General features: G+C 42.0%; 2 protein-coding genes across 6 annotated transcripts; both read left to right on the top strand.

Moving 5' to 3' along the window:
- Window positions 1–1,032: 1,032 nt before the first annotated feature.
- wdr81 (WD repeat domain 81) lies at window positions 1,033–15,330 on the top strand. Of its 3 annotated transcripts, none has more exons than XM_040130406.1 (13): window positions 1,033–1,226; window positions 1,398–1,765; window positions 2,548–3,046; window positions 5,276–8,841; window positions 8,924–9,031; window positions 9,196–9,395; window positions 9,618–9,799; window positions 10,084–10,249; window positions 10,596–10,761; window positions 10,895–11,728; window positions 11,844–11,989; window positions 12,155–12,337; window positions 13,965–15,330. In XM_040130406.1, the coding sequence occupies exons 3-13, from the start codon at window positions 2,685–2,687 to the stop codon at window positions 14,289–14,291; spliced, it is 6,240 nt and encodes a 2,079-aa protein (XP_039986340.1). In that variant the 5' UTR covers window positions 1,033–1,226; window positions 1,398–1,765; window positions 2,548–2,684; the 3' UTR covers window positions 14,292–15,330. The 3 variants fall into 3 exon arrangements, with proteins under 3 accessions (XP_039986340.1, XP_039986339.1, XP_039986338.1); XM_040130405.1 differs by having other exon boundaries at window positions 1,386–1,739; XM_040130404.1 differs by having other exon boundaries at window positions 1,386–1,765.
- Window positions 15,331–16,223: 893 nt separating this feature from the next.
- On the top strand, window positions 16,224–20,711 carry serpinf2b (serpin peptidase inhibitor, clade F (alpha-2 antiplasmin, pigment epithelium derived factor), member 2b). 3 transcript variants are annotated; one of them, XM_040131146.1, is made up of 10 exons: window positions 16,224–16,502; window positions 16,907–17,010; window positions 17,203–17,271; window positions 17,390–17,464; window positions 17,600–17,885; window positions 18,059–18,202; window positions 18,376–18,564; window positions 18,771–18,913; window positions 19,048–19,252; window positions 19,416–20,711. In XM_040131146.1, exons 3-10 carry the CDS (start codon window positions 17,218–17,220, stop codon window positions 19,766–19,768), a joined length of 1,449 nt encoding a protein of 482 aa, XP_039987080.1. In that variant the 5' UTR covers window positions 16,224–16,502; window positions 16,907–17,010; window positions 17,203–17,217; the 3' UTR covers window positions 19,769–20,711. The 3 variants fall into 3 exon arrangements, with proteins under 3 accessions (XP_039987080.1, XP_039987081.1, XP_039987083.1); XM_040131147.1 differs by lacking the exon at window positions 16,224–16,502 and adding an exon at window positions 16,510–16,823; XM_040131149.1 differs by lacking the exons at window positions 16,224–16,502; window positions 16,907–17,010 and adding an exon at window positions 16,510–16,884.
- Window positions 20,712–20,757: the final 46 nt, after the last annotated feature.

Genomic DNA, 20,757 nt, shown 5'->3' with positions numbered 1-20,757 from the left:
AACAATAATGCAGTATAAGGGGAATGTCAAAGGCGAATCAAGCATGCACAATGTGATGGAAATTCTGATTACTGATTAGTTTTGGGCTAGTCAAACAGTGATCACATTTGACTAGCAGCCATCAGTTTTGCACGACAGCACCACGTTGTATCAAAATACAACTGTGCTAGACAGAGGTCCTGATGCAGTTTTCTGCTGAGTTTTTTTGGGACATTATCATAGATTGAGACAAAGTTGGAGACTCTAAAACAAAACAGAAGAAGATCAAATGACTGCAAATTTACATACTGTATAATGTATGTCTGCGCAAGACTGCTGAAGGATTGGTCTGAGAAATTACAGACATAATGCCACCTTGTGGAGTTAGCTCTCACTACATCCCAGTCAGTAGAAGTCAAGAGGCAAATGTTTATTTATGTTGAAAGTAACAGAATCTGAATTTGAAGAATTGTTGGTTTGGGAAGTAGTCTATGATGTGGTTTCTAAAATAAGATGATTAAAGTAATTTTCCTGGCCAGAAAACTGCTTAGAAGACCATGCAAAAGACAACAAAAGCAGCATATCCAATATAAATAGAGAAAGCGTAAAAAGGTTCAGACAGTGTACCCAGTTTGCGAAGGGGGGTGGCCATATATATATATACTGCACTGCTCTCCTTACTGTTAAAACTATGTTGACCCCAACATATTGTTAAATCACATGAAATCACTGCATCAACAGCACAGTTGACTATCCACTTTGGCTCTATCAAGTAACCAGAAAACTACTGGCCTCTCTTCGGTGGTTACCAGTGATGTGCAGAACTGATTTTTGGATTCTTTTATTTGTTTTGAAAGCACCAGGCTTTCAGGCACCAGGTTACATCTCTGAACCGTTCAACCCCTACTCCAGCTCCAGACCCCCCCCCCCCTCACATCTGCTGACCAATCACTGCTCTCCATTCCACTCACCCAGTTAAAAACCAAAGGTGATCGGCATTTTCACCTGTCGGCCCTTAAACTAGTCAGCCCCTAACAATTAGACCTTCCCTCTCCACTGATGTCTTTAAAACCCATCTGAAGACTCATCTCTTTTCTCTAGCCTCTTAATTGTCATCATGAAGACACGCCTGACCACACTCTGGCTTTTATTCGTTTATATTTTCTCCGTTGTTTGTACAATGCTGTTTGTGTTCTGATTTTATCCAGATATTCTACGCTTTTATTAATTTACTTATATCCTCTTATGTAAGTATGTGTTTTTTATTGTATCACCCCTGCGTTTTTGTTTGATTGTAATATTAAGTCAAATAATCCCATAACTTAATCTCCCTGTAGCGTTTGTTGTTCTTAAATGAATAGGCACTTTAAATAAATTTGACTTGGCTACTGTGTGGCGTTTATCAGATGTTCTTGCAGGTCACTGAGGATGTGGAAGTGCCCCTGTCCTGCCGCAGCAGCAGCAGCAGCAGCAGCAGCAGCAGCAGCAGCAGCAGTCACATGAGACGGGGCTGGTGTTGTGTCACGTGAGGTGCCGCTTCTGAAACATGGCTCCGACTTAGCACAAGGGACACTGCCGTCGTGACTTGACTGTCGTCTGCCCGCCGACGCGCACCTGTAAACACCGGGAGACGGAGCGAGCGCACGCCGCCCCGCAGCATGTCCCCGTTTCGTCAAGTTAATGTGGTGCGAGTTCACGATGCGTGAAACCGGCGGTGCATCCTCGGCTCAACGCAAGCTAGCTGTCAACTGTTACAAGTGGTGAGAGGCGAGCTAAACATTAAACAGTAAGCGCTGTCGTTCTGTGATGACTGTGGAGTTGAATTTAACATGTGTAACTGCTCTTGTTTAATTTCGTGTCAATGATTTTAGTAACTATATGATGCATTACTGCTTGCCTGAGCTAGGTCTCGTAACCTTAGCCTCTTCGTTAAGCTAACTGCTAGCGTTAAGTTGACGTTACTTCCCCAATTGTCTTCGAGCTTCTTCTCAAAGGGTTTGTCGTTCCCGTATTGATAACGTTAGAGATGTTGTCCTTAACTAAATCATATTTACATGTTTATTTGAGACTTTCAGTATCTATAGTCTTGGTTTAAATTGGGCTTTATCGTTTCTCGGATGTTATCTCTGCCAACCAGCTAGCAACCTAGCTAACGTTATTCAAAATAAATTCAAATCTTTTAACTGCTGGTTCGACATGAGCGTAATAGTTTGATTGTTGTAAAGTGACAGGTGAAATCACTAAACTTCAAATGTGAAGCTTTTTTCAGGGAACCGGCCAACTGGGTGTAGAGTTGTTGATCGAGCAGAAGTATTTCAGTCAGTGAGAAGTAGCTCAGTCATGTGAGATGAGCTCAAACTTCAGGGTCTTTTAGAAGAACAAGTAGTCATGTGCATTCACCAACATCACATCACTCTTTCACTGCAGCAACCTGCTTTTCTCCTCCTGTAGAAAACAATCTCTCATTTCAGCATTGCACAGCAGTGTTACTTTTTAAGCACGACAAAGGTAGTTGTTGCTCATCTAATTGTTCATTTATGCCTTTCATTGAAATCTTCGGTGGGACAGACGGACGAGGGGATTAGGTCTGCCCTTGATGACTTTGATTTCTTCCTGCATGGATGTCTGAAAATCATCCCCGGTGGGAGACAGTGAGGTGACCACAGCTAATCAGTGTGCAACTCTGGAAGCATTGGAGACTCACCATGGATTGGCTGATGCATGCAGTCGAGAAAGACTTGGGGATTGACCGACGGCAGCAAGGCCTGGGCCCCCGTCCCCGGGAGCTCATAGCCCTTGTTCCTGCGCGCTGGGTGACGGGCCTGAGGGAAAGGAAGGTCATGCGCTGTGCCCGCTTTGACAGCACCAGTGAGCCTGAAATTCGCACGTACCTTCAGTGTTCTCAGGCAAAGTTGCCTCCTGGGTGGACACGAGTGTGCATTCAGGGTCTGAGGAAAAGCAAGCTGAGCTACAGATTGGCCAGAGACCCATGCGATCAACAAATGGAATTCATGTCACAGGATTCTTATGTCAAAACCATGCAGTGTGTGTCGCAGCATAATGTCAGGTACTGTATATATTTTGACATTGTACTGTAAAATGTGGCCAAGCGTGTCACCTTATGCTTTTGCTAAAGCTCAGTCAAAAATAAAAATCTCCATTTCAAGATGATCTGTCACTTCCATGACAATTGACTGTTAAGTTACTACTTGTGAAAATGAGTTACTCTTCTTCAAAGTGGTAATACAAAGTGGTAATACAATTAATGATTAATCGATAAATTGATAATTAGAAAATTAATCTGCAACAATTTTTATAATTGATTAGTCATTAAAGTCAGTGGTCTAGCAACTACACTCTCTGGTTCTGCCTACTGGGAAGTGAGGATTTCCTGTTTTTTGGTTTTTTTTTTTTTGGTTTTTTTTTCCCCAACGTATTTTAGTTTACATTTATTTATTTACTCTTTGGGTTTTTGATTGTTGGTTATACAAAACAAGTAATTGTGTAATTGCTGCATTAACTTCTTCTATTTTCTTCCACATTTTTTGATATGCTATTAGTCCTACATTCTTGCAGCTAGAAACACGATTGCAAAGCTAAAATGTTAAGCATGTATAGGAGATATGTACTATTACTTTTGGTGCAGTCATCTGTAACGACTGATTTTATATGAATTATTTTATTAATTTTTTTAAAAATGGGTTTCTATTGGGGAATGAGCGCAACAAGATGAAACATGAACAAACATATGGATATCTCAAAAACTATAAACGCAATAGGTCAAGAACTTGGTGAACAATTGTCCCGTACTTCAGTGCTTCACATACTCAAATATGGTAGCAAAAGCCCCACCACTTGGTAACAAACATTGCAAAATATTTTGGCTAATATCTTGGAAAGCATGAGGGATAGAAGAAAAAGTTTTGGTGTCTATGGATTCAGCGGATGACGCTGAGAAGTTTCATATAGGCCACGCCCATTTGCGTCATACTTTTTTTTTTTTCTGCCATTTTGAATTTTTGCTAGACATACTTTTGACTCTCTATCCTACATCTTTTATTCAAGCTTCACCAAAATTAGTACATGTGGGAAATCATTTATCTTTTTTCCACGATTGTTTAACAATCTTCTGTGAGTGCGTTCAGTTCAGCCTGCAATAGCTCTTGAATGCTTCATCCAATTGCAAACAAATTTGGCTCAAGGGGTACAGACTGACACCACGAATAAGACCACTGGGGGGTGCTATAGTTTAAAAAAAAAAAGTTGCTTAATAAAAATTGCTGCTACTCCCAGATAGTGATGGCTAGAAACATGGTTCCACTTTTAAAATGTCAAGCATAACAAGTCCATATTAGCTTGTAAACAGCTTGTTGATATCTCTTGTAGTTAATGAGTTATTAATTTTTTTTTAATGAGGAGTGCATATAATCGCAAATATCTCAAACTGTAAAGACTACAGAATTGAAACTTGACAGACAGCTGGCCAATGGTGATATTTTTCACATAGTCAAAAATTGTAGCGATAGCACCACTATGTGGCCAGGTACAAAACTACTTTGTATGTTTTTTAGCCATTCATAAGTTTGCTCCTTTTATGGCTGTTCAGGATGATATGAGCTGCATTTCTGCCTCAATAATGCAAAAAAAGTAAAATGACTATGGTATCGTTCACTTAATATGTCAGAAAATAAAGCAACAGCAGCATATGCAGCAATCACACGTATTTTCTTCAGGAAATGCATATATTCTAGTTAGAAGACTTGACCTTGGGCTTTGGAAAATGAATGGGGCATTTTTATTCACTATTTTCTGACATTTTATACAGTAAGCAATTGAAAAATAATGGTTATATTAATTGATAATGAAAATAATTGTTACAGCCCTAAAATTAGGTTACTTGGAGCTTCTCTTAAAATGAACTAGAACTTGCCTCTGTGGATTGCTTTGGCATTTGTCTATTCAACTGCATTTTCACCTGCTATGGTTTCTCATTTACTGTCAAATAAGGTTGCTTAATCATGCTCTCTAAGTAAAATTAGTCATTTAACTTTTGCTTGTAGCTTTTGAAAGGTTTCTATAGTCAGAAAGTCTGACTTAACTGTTTGCCTTGTTATACAATTGAATTCTAAGGATAGATATCAGTTAAATGTCTTGCATACAATGAATTTAAAGTTTACTCATGTGAGATTTACCTTAATAATTAAATACTTAAATGAAGAAAAATAAATGCAGTTGTTGAGTAGAACATGTTTGAGATAGTAATGTATCAGCTTTTTGTCTTTATTCCTTTTTTCAGGAATCTATGGCGTGAAGTTCATTACAAACTTGTGCAGCCATATGCAGGAGCCAATGAGCAAATGCATATTGCAGCTGTAGATGCAGTGCGTCATGCGCTACAGAAGCTCTTCAATTCCACATTCATCTCATCTGACAGAGTGTCACCATCCCTTTCTCCAGCCAGAGAGAAGGAGAAAGAAAGCTACTTGCCATCCAGTTCATCTTGCTTTTCCAAGTCCCAGCCAGACCACCTATGTCCAAATGTTCTGCCTGCAGAGTGTCTGCTGGAGACGGTAGAAATGCTGTATGTGATTCTACCATATACTCAGTATTCACTCCAAGATATTGTCTCCTTCAGCCCAGCCAAGCTCGCCAACAGCCATGCCAAAGTGTTGTTCATTCTCTACCAGTTACTAATAGCTCTGCAGGCATGTCATGCAGCAGGTCTGTCTTGTGGCGAGCTCTCTCTGCAGGACATAGCAGTAGATGAGCAGCTCTGCAGCCGTCTCAAGCTCAACCTAGCCCATTATGAGGAACTGGGGACGGAACAGGATGCAAACAGTGATGTTACTGGCAGACATGTGCCAAAAAGTGTCCCGCCAAGGGACAATGTATGTGTGAGCCAAGAGAATAAAAGACTTTGCAAAGACTGCTTTGATGAGCTCAAGACATTGGTTCTGGACTGGGTTCATGGACGAGTCAGTAACTTCCGCTACTTGATGGAACTGAACAGGTTAGCAGGACGGCGAGAAGGAGACCCTAATTATCACCCAGTGCTGCCATGGGTGGTGGATTTCACTGTGCCATTTGGAAAATTCCGGGACCTCAGGAGGTCAAAGTTCAGGCTCAATAAGGGGGACAAACAGCTGGACTTTACATATGAGATGACCAAAGAGGCTCTGGCAGCTGCAGTGGGTAACGGGGTTGGTGGGGGTGGTGTAGGTGGAGACCTCACTGGCTCTGTAGGTGCTGGCAGTGCTGGACAGTCTGACCACCTCCATGTACCTCATCATATATCTGATGTGCTCTCAGACATTACGTACTATGTCTACAAAGCCAGGCAGACACCCAAGTCAGTGTTATGCAGTCATGTTAGATCCCAGTGGGAGCCTAATGAATACCCAGCCAGTATGGAGCGCATGCAGACCTGGACCCCTGATGAGTGCATTCCAGAGTTCTACACAGATCCCTCCATTTTCCGCTCTATCCACCCTGACATGCCAGACCTGGATGTGCCTTCCTGGTGCAAGTCTTGTGAGGAGTTTATTGAGGTCCACCGGCGCCTTCTAGAGAGCAGAGAGGTGTCCCAGCATTTGCATCACTGGATAGACCTCACATTTGGCTATAAATTGTCTGGTAAAGAAGCTGTCAAAGCCAAGAATGTGTGCCTGCACCTAGTGGACAACCACACCAATCTGACTACCTATGGTGTAGTTCAGCTGTTTGACCAACCCCACCCACCCCGCTTATCTCCTTCCCAGTATGCCCCAGCAGAACCTCCTCTCCTTGGCCTTGCTGCTCTTAATGTGCCTTCTCTACACATCCCTCAAATCGACACCAATGCTGACACTGTGGATGGAATGGTGCCAGAGTCCACAGGGTGTGAGTCCAGTGGCTGGACCATGGTAGACAGAGATGAAGAGCTTGAACAAGGTACAGAAGCTCTGGACTCATTAGCATCTTGCTCATCCAGTTCTGAATCCTGCTCTGTGCCATTGCCAAGTGTCAGTACGACAGGAGGAAAAATGGGAGGAGAGCACACAGCACTCATTGTATCTCAGTCCCCGAGTTCATTCCCCGGTGATTTTACAAGTGGCTTAGGCCCTGGTTTACGCAGTGCCATGTTACAAAGAGGTGGACCAGTGAACAAAAAACATGGGGAAGGAATTGTAACCGCCACCAGTGCAGAAGAAATCAAGATCATCCTCCCTGAAGGGTTCAACCCATTACAGCCTTTGGAAGAGCTGGAGAAGTTGAACAATTTCCTGGTGAAGAGTCTGCACGCTGAAGTATGCCATCCTGCAGGATCTAGTGACTGCACGAGAAACGGTGTGATAATTGAATCTCTACCCACTCTTACACAGCTGTACCAAAGAGACATGCAAGCCCTTGGTGTTCTAATCGCTGAAATATTCTTCTCCTTTAAACTGAGAGGACTGAAACCAGGAACCCCCCTCAGACAGCGTTTCCAAGCTGTTATGAAGCTTTGCTCTGCCAGCCTCCGTGACGTGCCACTGTCTTTACACCATGCTCTTGAGACACTGCTGCTAATAGAGAAACACTCTGGAATAGCACATAGAGAAGTACCAGATTGCCCACGTCCACTCCTCTTCAAATATGACCCCATCTGCGATGGTCTCCCTCCTCCAAACCCCTGCCAGTTACTGAACTCAATCATTACCCCCTTTCCTTTCCCTTCCTATTTTGCAGTACTTCATGGTTTTATCTTTTCCTACCACACTAAGATGGAGACTACATGTAGCCTTCAAGGAAGAGATGTTGTCTTTTACCTGTGGCAGCAGCTTGAGACGCTCTTGCGTGGTAACATCACAGGTGAGGGTCTTGAGATTCTTTTGCCCTTCATTCTAGCCCTCATGCTTGAGGAGTCCACTGCTGTGTATGCTGCTTGGTACCTTTTTGAGCCCATCTCTAGAGTACTGGGTCCCAGAAATGCAAACAAGTACTTACTGAAACCACTGATCAACGTTTATGAAAACCCTCACTGCCTGCGAGGACGCTTCTATCTCTACACTGACTGTTTCATTTTGCAGCTGATTATGAGGCTCGGCCTGCAGGCCTTTCTGTCCAGTCTACTCCCCCATGTGCTGCAGGTCATCACTGGCTTTGAAAGCTGTATCTCAGGCTCTGGCGGAGAAGCATGTAAAGGGCTGAGGGCTGGCACATGCAATCTAGGAGAGGAAGAGGAAGAGGACTTTCAGTGTGGTGAGGTGCGGTCATCGTCTGGGTCTGTTAGCGGAAATATTGGTGGTAGCAGTGGTGCAAGTGGAGGAGTTGGGGTGGTGGGAGACACAGGGCTGGTCGACTACTCCTCTGGCATCAGTCTCAACGACCAAGTGTTTCTCTCAGAGGCAGAGGACTTTCAGAATGGGTTCTATGTCAACAGTGGAGCAGGTGTGGCTGCTGGGAAACAGCAGGGCCAGAACTCTGCATCCAAGGATCAAGACCAAGAGTCTCTAAGTGTGGGGAAACTAAGTGACAAAAGCAGCACAAGTGAACTCTCCCTGGGTGATGGAGACTCAATGCGGGATCGAGCCAGTCTCAGATCGGCTGACAGCAGCCAGGACCTTAAACACGCGAGTGAGGGAGAAGAGGGAGGAGAGCTGGAGGAAGAAGAAGTGACTGAGACTAATGAGGGGACAGATGACCCTACTGTACCCAACCTGGAGCTCACTCTCTCTGGTTGCACAGAAGATTCAGTGGCCACAGTTGCCACCCTGGAGGGTGAGTTTGTGAATGGAATGGCACTGGAAGAGACTGAGAAGGGCATTGTGGGAGAGCAGGAGGATGAAGACGACCATGATCCATCAGAAGACTCTGAGGAGAAAGAGCAAAAGATTCTTCTAGGTGAGTGAATGATGGATGTTTATGTAAAGCATTTGTTTATTAACTGATAATGTTTAATGTTTTTAAATATGTCTTCACACAGATACAGTCTGCAAAACAGTTCGATGGCTGTCAGCGAAACTTGGACCAACAGTGACGTCTCGATACGTAGCCAGAAATTTGCTGCGAGTGCTCACAAATTGTTACATTGGTACGTAAATTAACAGCTTAATTGTTTGATTGCCCCATTTATACACGTATATTTTGCAGCAATGACAAAACCGTGCCCTAGGGTTTTGTATTTTCTAACCAATGTTATGAGTTACTACTTGTGTTTTCTTCATCCATTTTCCTTCTCATGTTTTCTGTCTGTAGGGACTGAGAAGCACCAGTTTGTGGCCACTGCATCTGAGGAAAACAGTCTGGACAGCGTGGGAATGGGCAACGTGTATGAGAAGAAACCCGTGGTCGGCGATCAGACAGCAGGACCCGTGTTGGACTGTCTCATCTACATAGCTCAACTTTATGGAGAGCCTGTACTCACTTACCAGTACCTCCCTTATATAGGATATCTGGTAAGATGTGAAAAATCATACCAAAAAGAGAATCTACACTTGCCTGTACATAACCACCACCACCACCACCACCACCACCAGCCCTTTTTTTGCCTTATTAAGGTAGTTTGCTTTTTCATGGGCAAACAAATGTTTTGTATCAAGGGACATTTTAAGGTAATTGTTCGTTCTGAAATTTTACAAAAATGTACGTTTAATTTTACCAATGTGCATGTTTTCCAGGTGTCTCCACCTTCTTCGCAACGTCTTAACACACGTAAGGAGGCAAGTCTGCTTGGAGCTGTTGCACTTACACAGAAGATCATTGTCTTTCTCTCTGATACCACTCTAATGGACATGCTTATGAAGATCAATCAGGATGTGCTTCTGCCACTACTGGACCTGCTCACCACCCCCAGTATGGGGTAAATAACAAACATACCTATATACACACATACGTATGTTGAAGAACCACACACGACAGTTCCTTAGGGTTTCATAATTCAAACACGAATTCAAAGACTTGTCTGACAGCAGCATCACTGTAAAATATCGCAGATTTTTTCCTTTGTCACACATTTTGAACTGTTCATACTTTTTGAAGTGCTATCTCTTTTTCATGTTTGTGTTGAAAAATAATCAGAAAATGTGCTACACTAGATCTATCATTCATCTTCTGCTCGGTTGTATTTCATTCTGCTGTACTCAGGTTTCCCAGCGGGGTGCAGACACGCACTGCCGTCTGTCTCAAGACACTCAGCCTGATGGCTCTCATCTGTCTGCGCATCGGTAGGGAGATGGTGCAACAGCATATGGCTGACACTCTGCGCCGGTTCTTTGCTGTTTTCTCTCTGCTGCAATCTCTGCATCCCCAGGTATGCACACAGCGGACGCACAATACATAAGGGCTGATTGATGTTGTGTCATGTCAAGTTTATTTCTAGAATGCTTTCAACAAGCACATCTTTCACAGAGAGCTATATGTAAAACAAATGACACAAAGGCGGATGAAAAAATTGATAAAACAAAAGACAAAAACTTGTAATATGAACTGTCAACCACATGGAGAGAGAGAAAGTACATGCATTTGTGAGTATGGCAGGATGGTTGTTCTTGTTGCATCAGATCATTTAAATGTTTATCCATGTACTTACGTCTGTTTCTTTGTAAAATGGAATGGTAAGGTAAACAGATGTGGTGCCTGTCTCTGTTTTTCTGTAGCTCGACAGCGCCCCTCGCAGAGTTGTGGGAGAGGTCACAGTGGTGGATTTCTGTACAGCCGAAGAGACAAATGTGACATATGAGTTGGGGGTCTTGGAGGAGCTGCAAACTGTATTTAACCCTGAGATGGCACACGCCTCCTACATCCCCTTCTACTGTCTCATAGGTAGGAAATGCCTAATCTTGTGTCAAATACAAAATACCCCGTCCAGCGGGAACATGGCAGTAAACTGTGATAAATTCAAATATACTCTTACACTTCACTGGTAAAAATGAGTGTTTTATTGTGATTTCTGTAGGTGATATGGCAATTCGTAAGCTGGTTCCCAACCACGAGCTGGTCTGGCAATTGGCCCAGTCCTACCATCAGAGTGTGAGCCAGTGGAGTCCAGAGACGAACCTAACAGCAGCGTCCAGGGCAGAGCTGCCTCCATTCTCAATGGGTCTCTCTTCTGGTTTCGGCAGACGTGTGGGTTGCAGCCCCTTTCCTGCACCCTCAAGTAGCTCCACCCCGCTAGGGGACTCCCTCCCTGAGTCAGGCACCTTTGGGAGCCACCTGGTAGGAAACCGTATCCAAGTGTCCCGAGACAATGATTATAGTGGTAGCCCGAACCTTGGCTTGGCCAGCTCTTGGGGACGCTCCAGCCATACCACTTCCATTATCACCACTGCCTCCACCTTCACCACTCCATCTGTTGGCACATTGGCTTCCTTTTCCTCATCCTGGGTGAAAGGCCCCACCCTGGAGGACAGTGCCCTAAAGCAAGAGCTCCCTCGCAGTGGCCGCTCCCTGCAGGGGAACTGGCTGGCCTACTGGCAGTACGAGATAGGTCTCAACCAACAGGATCCACATTTCCACTTCCACCAGATCCGGCTGCAGAGCTTCCTAGGTCACTCAGGCACCACAAAGTGTTTGGCACCGCTCGCAGGAGAGGATTACTTCCTTTCCGGTAGTAAAGACAAGACCGTTAAGCTTTGGCCTCTTTATAACCATGGTGATGGGACACAGGAGGTGGAGCCTAGGCTGACGTATAACGACCATCGAAAGTCAGTCTTCTATGTAGGACAGCTTGAGGCTTCGCAGGAAGTAATCAGCTGTGATGGTACTGTGCACCTATGGGACCAGTATACAGGTACGGGATATCAAGCACAAAACATTTCGGCTCACGATTAGAACTGTGTATCTAGAGCTTATAATATTGTTCAAGTACTTTACTATGTAACCACATTCTGTTTTTTTGTCCTTAGGCAAGCAGATCCGCTCATATGAAGCTGTGGATGGAAAGAATCCCATTACAGCTGTCACTACCATGCCAGCTCCAAACTGCAGTGTTGTGTTTGGCAGTGCAGATTCTGTTCTCCGCTTCATTGATCCTCGCAAACCAGGATTGCAGGTAGCAATTTCACTTAACAAGCTCATTCTGTCAAGACCTTTGCCATTAAACATCCAGCAGACATCAGTTGTTGTAGTGTTTTCAAAACTGTTAGCACTTTCTACATTTCTGCACTATAGAGTTATTTCAGACTTGACAGTGACAAATCTTCCCTTATATCCTCAGCATGAATTTCGTCTGGCATACAACAATTTGAGTGCTGGCCTTATCCGCTACCTGGCAGTGAGCCCTTCAGGGCGCACAGTGGCTGCAGGTTTCTCATCTGGCTTCATTGTTCTGCTAGACGCACGCACAGGGCTTATTCTGAAGGGCTGGCCGGCTCATGAGGGAGATATCCTTCAAATGAAGGTATATTTGGAGTGTGTGTGCGTAAAGCGTGTAGTTTTCTACACCTTATGTCTATATTAGTGAATAGAGCTGCCTCTGGGTAACATCTGGGTCAGTGGTGTTCAATAAATAGAATTTGTTATTTAAACAATTTGGGAACATTATGCAAATCATTTTTAACTGTTTTAAATTACAACAATGACAAGCTAGGGTACACAGTAAACACTGAAACCAAGTTTAAGTGTATATTGTGTTTCTGTAAAAACGTCTTCTGTCTTTTCTGCAACAAGATAGGAAGGCAACAGCAGGAGAGTATTTATAGTGTTTTCAGCTGCTGGTTGTAAGGTGGTGCATCAACCAGCTGAACCTGGTGGGTACGAAATCACAATCACGCTTTCTGGTAAACAGTGGAAACTTTTGCAGTGACCACAAACTGTGGAAATCCCAACCCACGCAGTGCACACGAGCCAGTTAATCACTTCTCATTGTGTTGACTCTCCTTATCTGAGTGATCCATGTCTAACATATGACCTCTTGGTGGGTTGTCTACATGGATTATTGGATAATTTTATGCTGATACTTGACCCATTTTTGATGCAAGTTGAGAGCTGCCTGTCCCTGATAAAAATAAAAAAGTGTTTTACTGAATTCATTAAATTTGTTAATGTCAGAGATTGGAAGATTACTGTTTGATGTGCATTCATCTTATAATTTAATAGGTGTAGTGTTAATTTAGTTATGATTTAGTACAAACCAATTATGTAAAAGCCTGAGCTATTGCATGACACTGGTAATGTTCCAAAAAATCCACCAGAAAATTGTTATACTGTATTCCTGGACAACACCACATACTCAAGCTAGAAGGTGTGGCTGTACTTTTCAGTAGTCATGTGATAAATATTCAAAAAGACAGTCAACCAAGTGGCTTTTATTTTGACATTCCCCACAGGTAGTGGTGCAGAGATGGTGAAAGTTGTACCCAGCAAATCTGTTGTCAACAGAGCGCAAGGATGAGCAAACTTTATTTAACCCCAAATTAGGTCAAGGATTGTATCTCTAGTTTTAAGGCACAAGTTTAGGCAAATATGAACACAGGTTACTCATTAGAAAGACCATGGTGGTTCTCACTGGCACATTCATATTACTCAGACTCTTCCCCTCAGTTCTTACACGTATCAACCAGTAGCTGTTTTCACATTAAGCTAGGAAATTAAAAACAAACTCTGATCATTATTTTATCTCATTTGAAATACATTTTGTAGTAAACAAAGGTGATCAAACACATTGAACTTACTCCCACCTAAGAGTTCTAAATTTGTGGCAACAGCAAAAATGTTCGTCAGATGTTTTTAGTAATTTTCATTAAATCTCAAGCTATGTGCTTTAGAGTGGCACTTAGTCAGTAACTGTAGACAATATGAGTGAGAAATGAATATAAGCAAATAGGACTGCGTGCTGTTGCCTAATTTATTTATCAATATTGATTTATTGATTTTGTCTTTTTAAAGTATCTTTACTTTAGTTCACGTCTTCTTTTCTCATATTCTTCAATATCAGGGTATTTAGAAGGAAATTTAAATTGCATTGCTTGGTATTTAATCACAAAACTTAGTATTCAGTGACTTCCTTTCTTTTGTTTTCTTTTCAGGCTGCAGAGGGAAACTTGGTCATCAGCTCCTCCACTGACTACACGCTCACAGTGTGGAAAGATCTGGAAAACAAGCCTATACGCCAGTACAAGTCGCAGTCCGACCCCATCCACGCCTTTGACCTTTATGGTTCGGAGATTGTAACCGGAACAGTAGCTAACAAGATCGGGGTGTACTCCATGGCAGATATATCCCTTAGCCCCGTTAGTAGCACAAAGCTGAGCTCTGAGAACTTTCGTGGTACTCTGACCAGCCTGGCAGTCCTGCCCACCAAGAGGCTTCTGCTGCTGGGCTCTGAGAATGGTGCCATTCGGTTATTAGCTTAAATCAGTGGTTCCCAGCTACACTGAACACTCTTACCGCTGACCTTCAAAGTGTCTTATTTGTGAAGACACCAGATGTCTGAGCTAATGTCCCTTCTCCTGTGCTTGAGGTCGATTGTGCTGGTAGGGCTGGTTGTCAGTTCTTTGAACAAGGCAGCACAAGTAGAGGCATTGTATAATCTTCATGTCTACTGAATTTTGCCGCTCTGGCTATTGGCACTGAATTTGATGGACAGGAAATGTGTGCCATGCTATTGACATTTATCATGTACAGTAAATCCCATGATTTTTTAAAAGCCTATAGATGTATAGATAGTATATAATCGGAAATTCTTGAAGGTCAATTATGGTCAAAGAATGAATCAGAAGACATGCTCAGGAAGGTGGAACCAAACCTGGTTCTAATGTAGTGTTTACACTTTCCAAATAGATGCATAACAACACCAAAAATACATTGACCTCACCTTTTATTTCCCTTGACATCAGAATACGTGATGCGTATCTAAATGCACTGATTAAACTATGCAGTATTTGTGGATCAAATCATTTGTTTGTGTTAGCATTTTTCCATAGTCAATGAGAGTTTTTTTTTTTTTTTCAGAGTAGGATGTTTATACATCATTAACAATAAAATTACACTCACTGTTTCGACAACCGTCTTTGTACGTCGTCTCAGAGTGGAGACACTTCAGTTGTCGACACATACAGAAGTCAGTTACCAATGCACAGCCTTTATTCTACTGCACAAGTATGGCCTGAATTGTAACATTTAGATTCTCACACAGATTTTAAAGACTGAATGTTTTTATCCACTAATAAATTACTTGAAGTTGCTTTGGTATTTTCTAAACCGTGTTTAGGGATTCTTGATTTAGCAGTTAGAACCTGTAGCAACATTATACTGGGAGTGTATATCGGCAGATTCCACTTTCACTGGGTATGCCAAGTAGTGAACTCAAACCTTTCTAATTTCTGACCACGAAAGCTAACATGGGAACAGTCAATGCCAAGATAAACAGTTTTGTAATTTAACATTGATATATAAGTGCATATGAATATGTTGAGAAAAGTTATACATCAATAAAAAAATGGGGTTTAACTTGCTCCTTATTGTGTAGTGCAAATTAATGTACAGTAGAGATTTTTGTTCCTTAAATTGAGCCCAGTTTTCATTAACTCTTAATGAATCTAAACAAGTTTTCAGAGCCCAGTATTATCCAACAGTCAAAGCTTTGCTGTTTATATGATTTTATCACCGTGATGTTGTAATACACAATTTGCCTACTTTTCTAATTATTTGGCCAAACCTCAAAATGCTCTGACAAGTGTACTAGACCTTTTTGATATCTTGTGTTTTTTGTAAACCAGGAGTGAAAGCTCAATCCTAAAACAACCAACTTGGTTTTAAAAAGAAAGTTTGTAGTTGCACGACTGACGTTGTTCCAACTGATCCAGAATCTCTCCATCAAACTGTTTATTTATTAACTGGATTAATAAAAATTACTTCCATGTTCTCTGTGTCCCAGTTGTTCTGTGTGATTCTTTTGGATTCATTATGACTCCCTCGCCTTCCAGCTTGCACTGAGTCACTAGAGTTCAGATTGGACAAAGTCCCCTCTTGTGTTTGCAGACGACTGTCATGTGATCTAGAAGATATCACCTTTGCGTAGTGGTGAAATGTGACCAAATCAGCTTCTTTTCCTCCTTATTTATTCCAGTCTCTTAAAGATATTATTATTCATAACATATAACCATGAATTTTAGACTAAGCAGTCAAGTGTGGCTGTCAGTTTTGTTGAAATGGTACTATATCAAGGCCAGGGGTTTCGTGGAAATGTGGGCCTGTGCTCTACGACATCAAATGTGTCAGCAAGTTGTATTTGTTTGCCCACACACAGTTGGATTAACCACAATTTTGCATTTAAGCTGTCATGTTTCCTGTCAAAGATTTAGTTGTTATGATTTTATCACCTGCCCATTGACATGCAAAACAGCTAAGCGTGTCAGGCTTCAATATTTAACCTTGGAAGAGTCTCCGTAGCTACATTTACAAACAAATAGTGACTTAAATGAGGCCCCAATCAATGTAAGTTGATATTTAACTGTTTGCTGAGCCAGTGCCAATCTTTTGCTCTCAGGAATTCTGCCATCCACAGTCACTTAGTCGCTCCTTTTTTGGACAAGGCAGCAAGTTTTTTTCTATTTAAAGTTAAGGTAAGATTAAATATATTGAAATAAATTTATCGGGACATTATTGTACAAACTTGGTGGAATATTCTAAATATTACTCAGTTATTCGTGGATTTTCATGTTTGTGTGAAGTCTCAGAGGGGCTATGACGTTATACCAGCTAATACCTCTGGACATTTTTATGTTAATTTGAATTCTGAATGTCTGTAGACACCACAATGCACTGGTACTCAAAGTTGTCTGCCAAGATGAGTGGATTTCCTGTCCCATAAAGTGGACAGTCTATAACAGTGTTTTATGAAATAATAAATCTGCAGTATTAGGATGTGCTTCAAGACAGCCCGGGTAACTGCTGACAGCACACAGTTTGCAGTTTTACTGTGACATTCTTGGTGCATGTTCTACAGTAAGTATCTTTTACCTTCTAGGCACATTTCCAGATGATCTGGGTTCCTTTAAAAGAGAGGGCGACTAAGTAAAGGAAAAGTGTTTAAGACCTGCAGACAATATAGCAAAGAAACAATAAACAAAGGTGAGATTGTTATGTTTTATGACTTGATTTTTTTTTTACTAGCTTGTAACAACAATTGAAGGAGTGAAAATATGGACTTCAGAGGGATATTGATTTATTGCACAATATACTTTTTAAAGAGAGGTATATTTCTTGCTTCATAAAAGTGAGCAGGTCAGACATTTTTCAGCCAACAGTTTCTCTTTTCTACAGTTACGTTGTAAGGATATGGACCTCCGTCTGACACTCCTGCTGATCTATCTCTGCAACCAAGGAGTCACTGTAAAGCACTGAAACGACAAATAAATCAGTTATAAGATTATGACAGATGATTATAATCTGTGCAGATTATATAATGCTTGTATGGATTGTTATTTTATACTATCTTTCTGCTCAACAGAATGCTGAGGTGGCAGAAGATAAGGTGCTCCCCTTGGTGCCTCTTATTCCTTTGATGCCCAGCCACCCCAGAGAGGTCAGAGGCAAATTAGAATAGAAGAGGTTTTCTCTGATTGTGCTTGTTGTGTCACAGCAGTGTTGTGGTCATCTGAACTCACAGTTCTGTAAATGTCGCCTTAGGCTGAATATTTTCTCCCATTTTTGCCTTTAGAAAGTAGAAGATGAAAGTACAGCACAAGCGGAAATTGCAGATACCACAGAAGCACCTGTAATTGAAACAACTATACGTAGAAGGCCCAACGGGGGCTCGTCAGAGGAAGACCAAGATGAGGGTTGTCTGTCTGTCGGCCGAAGCTCGGAGTCAAGGGAGGCCATCGCTGCTGCCATTCAGAAACTGGGTGTGCAGCTGCTGCAGAACCTGGAAACAACGCCAGAGCAACCAAATGTCATCATATCTCCTTTCAGCATATCACTAGCCCTCTCCCAGCTGGCTTTAGGTATGCATGTCCTGCTGCAGCTTTTACATGACACATTGTACCTAAGCAGCTTGTGTACTACACATACGTAATTACCACATTTGACGAATTGTGTCAGCAACTTGCCCTAGATTATAGTCGTCTGGAGACTATCACTGTTCTCATCCAATTATTGCCACCCCTCTTCTTCACAGGTGCAGTAAATGAGACAAAGGAGCTGCTGATGCATCATCTACATGAAAACACTCTCCCCTGTTACCACGAGTCTCTGCATAATGTCTTAGAGCAGCTCAGAAACAATGACCTGCAAATTGCCACACGTATCTTCCTGCGCCAAGGTTACTACCTAGAAGAACACAGCATATGTCAAAATTATTTTTACCTACACTAAAAGTTGAGACTACACAGCTCCTGCTTGCAGGAACTCTCTTGTTACTTATTTGTGCTGACCAGAAGAGCAGGTTTAAGAGAAATATAGTCTGAGCAAGTTTGTGTTTATTGTGTGTTGTAGGGTTTGCGCCAAAGCAAGACTTTGTCAGTGAATCCCAGCGGTTATATGACTCAGAACCAGCAGTGTTGGAGAGCTTGCAGCAGATAAATGAATGGGTAGAGAAGGCAACACAAGGAAAGATGACTGACTTCCTGTCTGCTTTACCTCCCAATCTCCTCCTCATGCTTATCAATGCTGTCCATTTCAAAGGTGAATGAGAAGTGTAATGTCATCATAATTTTATGGCCTCTCCTTTTAGATATTATGTTTGCAGGGAATAACAATTTTCCCAAAGATCCCAATGATAATAATCAATGAAATTACCTGTGTTTGCAAATGTTCTTTGTCAGAAGCTACAGTGTGTTTGAGTTATGTTGCTGACTAAAACTGAGAACTCTTTTCCATGTTTCCTACAGGAGAGTGGAAAGCTCGATTTGACCCGCGCTTTACCTCCAGAGGTGTCTTCTACCTTGACGACAAGCACATGGTTGATGTTGAAGTGATGGAAGATGCCAAACATCCCTTAAGTTTATTTATTGATAATGAGCTGGAGGCTCAGGTAAAAATATCGTCTATCACTTAGTCTTCAAGGTTTCATCACTGTTCCGAAAAATCCATCGGCCTCTTATCAAACATTCAGTTTATAACGAAACTTAAAGCCCTCACAGAACTGCATTTCCTCTCCTTGTGCAGGTAGCGAGTTTCCCATTCCAGAAGTCCATGAGACTGTTGGTGGTCATGCCTATGTCCGGCCAGGTAAATGTGTCCTCACTCTCTGCAAAGCTGAATATCTCGGACCTGTATAATCGTTTGCCCAAGGAGATGGCCGTTCAAGTTAAAGTCCCCAAATTCAAACTGGAGTATGCTCAAGAGTTACAGGATGTTTTTACCAAACTGGGTAAGACATATTTTTTTCAGTGGCACCTTGTTACAGTGGTTATTTTTTACCACAGATCAAAATGTTATTAATTGATGAAAATTTCCAGCCTCCTACGGACTAAACATATAATATAATATAATTTATCCTTTGAGATGAGCCTGTGCTTTCTTCTCTGCCTTAGGCCTGGGAGAAATGTTTTCCAGTCCAAACTTGGCTGATATGGCAGACGGCCCCCTGCTGGTGTCCAGTGTGATACATAAATCCTGCATGGAGATAAATGAGGAGGGTGCAGAGGCTGCTGCAGCCACCAGTGTTGTCATCTCACGTGCATCCAATCCTGTTTTCCACCTCAGCCAACCCTTCTTCTTTGCCCTTATGGATGATATGACTCAAGTACCGATCTTCATGGGTGTCATCACCAACCCTAATCCTGGAGCTCCTGTCTTGCAGAGAGGAGAATTTGGAAGCTATGATAAAGTGGGATTCCCGATTGACAAGAATCATGTTGGCTCATTTGGGGGCCCACCTAAGTAGGGACTAATAACCTGGTCGGCTATCCCAAGGAAACTCAGACCAAGACCATTATGATTGTACAGATTAAATGTACAATATCATTTAGCTGGATCAAAATCTGTGTGAAAACATATGCTTCATTTTTTTTGGTTATTTCATTACAGAATAAACATACTGAGTAGCCCAGTATCCCCTTTAAAAGTCAGATATTCCATTCAAAACTATATAGCTTTGCTGCATTTGATGACCTGTCCTGGTAAAGAAACTCTTCAAATTTTAATTAGATACAAGAGATGTTTCATACCCATAGTAAAATATCTGTTCATCTTTTATTTGATAACACATAAATTTTCCAAGGTGTCAACATATAGAGCCAAACTAATCTGGTGTAATGTTAGCGTATTACAGCATCAGTGTGTATGTAGTTGAATTTTTGAAGATGTTTTCTAATGGCATAATAAATTGAACTGAACTGGATCACATGTCAAGGTTATGAGTTTTAGTGTAAAGCATCTTGAATGAAAAATGGGTTGTAACCTGTAAGGCATGCGTTCATAAAACTGGGAAAAAAAGTAACACAGAGGTCTACTGTAGAGAACAGGTGGAAATTTAACATTCCTACTTGGGTAATTCCAGCCAAATACCAATAATTTGTGGTTGTTGCTAAGAGGGTTGCCTTTGTCCCTTCCTTTGCGAGGAACTAAGTGGTATTGGGTCTTCCAACCCCACTAGTTTCCATCTTGTCTTTGTTACAAAACAAAACGATTGAAGTTCTTCCATAAAGACTCAGACAATGAATGAGAGGATTACAGGTTAGAGGAACCAAGGTCCATTTTTGTAGCAATAATTATATTTGTAATTAATAAATGTATTATCATTCTTGCCCGTAACCACTATACTCGTATTTCCACTGGCACGGAGGCACATTTCCCGTGTCTTGTGAACGCCTCACAGTATTTGCCCGACGTCACGTTACGCTTGGCGGTCTTGTCTGGTCTGGTCTCCGGTCA

Source organism: Xiphias gladius, chromosome 7 (genome assembly GCF_016859285.1).
Source record: "Xiphias gladius isolate SHS-SW01 ecotype Sanya breed wild chromosome 7, ASM1685928v1, whole genome shotgun sequence".
Taxonomy (NCBI): Eukaryota; Metazoa; Chordata; class Actinopteri; order Istiophoriformes; family Xiphiidae; genus Xiphias; species Xiphias gladius.
Note: the sequence above shows the minus strand (reverse complement) of the source record. Positions and strands in the feature narration are given on the sequence as shown.

Coding starts and splice junctions, on each gene's coding strand:
- wdr81 (XM_040130406.1), top strand. CDS start 2,685: ATGGATTGGCTGATGCATGCAGTCGAGAAAGACTTGGGGATTGACCGA. Junction 9,800..10,083: donor CTCACCACCCCCAGTATGGG/GTAAATAACAAA, acceptor TGCTGTACTCAG/GTTTCCCAGCGGGGTGCAGA. Junction 11,990..12,154: donor CTCGCAAACCAGGATTGCAG/GTAGCAATTTCA, acceptor TTATATCCTCAG/CATGAATTTCGTCTGGCATA.
- serpinf2b (XM_040131146.1), top strand. CDS start 17,218: ATGGACCTCCGTCTGACACTCCTGCTGATCTATCTCTGCAACCAAGGA. Junction 17,465..17,599: donor TGCCCAGCCACCCCAGAGAG/GTCAGAGGCAAA, acceptor TTTTGCCTTTAG/AAAGTAGAAGATGAAAGTAC. Junction 17,886..18,058: donor CCTCTCCCAGCTGGCTTTAG/GTATGCATGTCC, acceptor TCTTCTTCACAG/GTGCAGTAAATGAGACAAAG.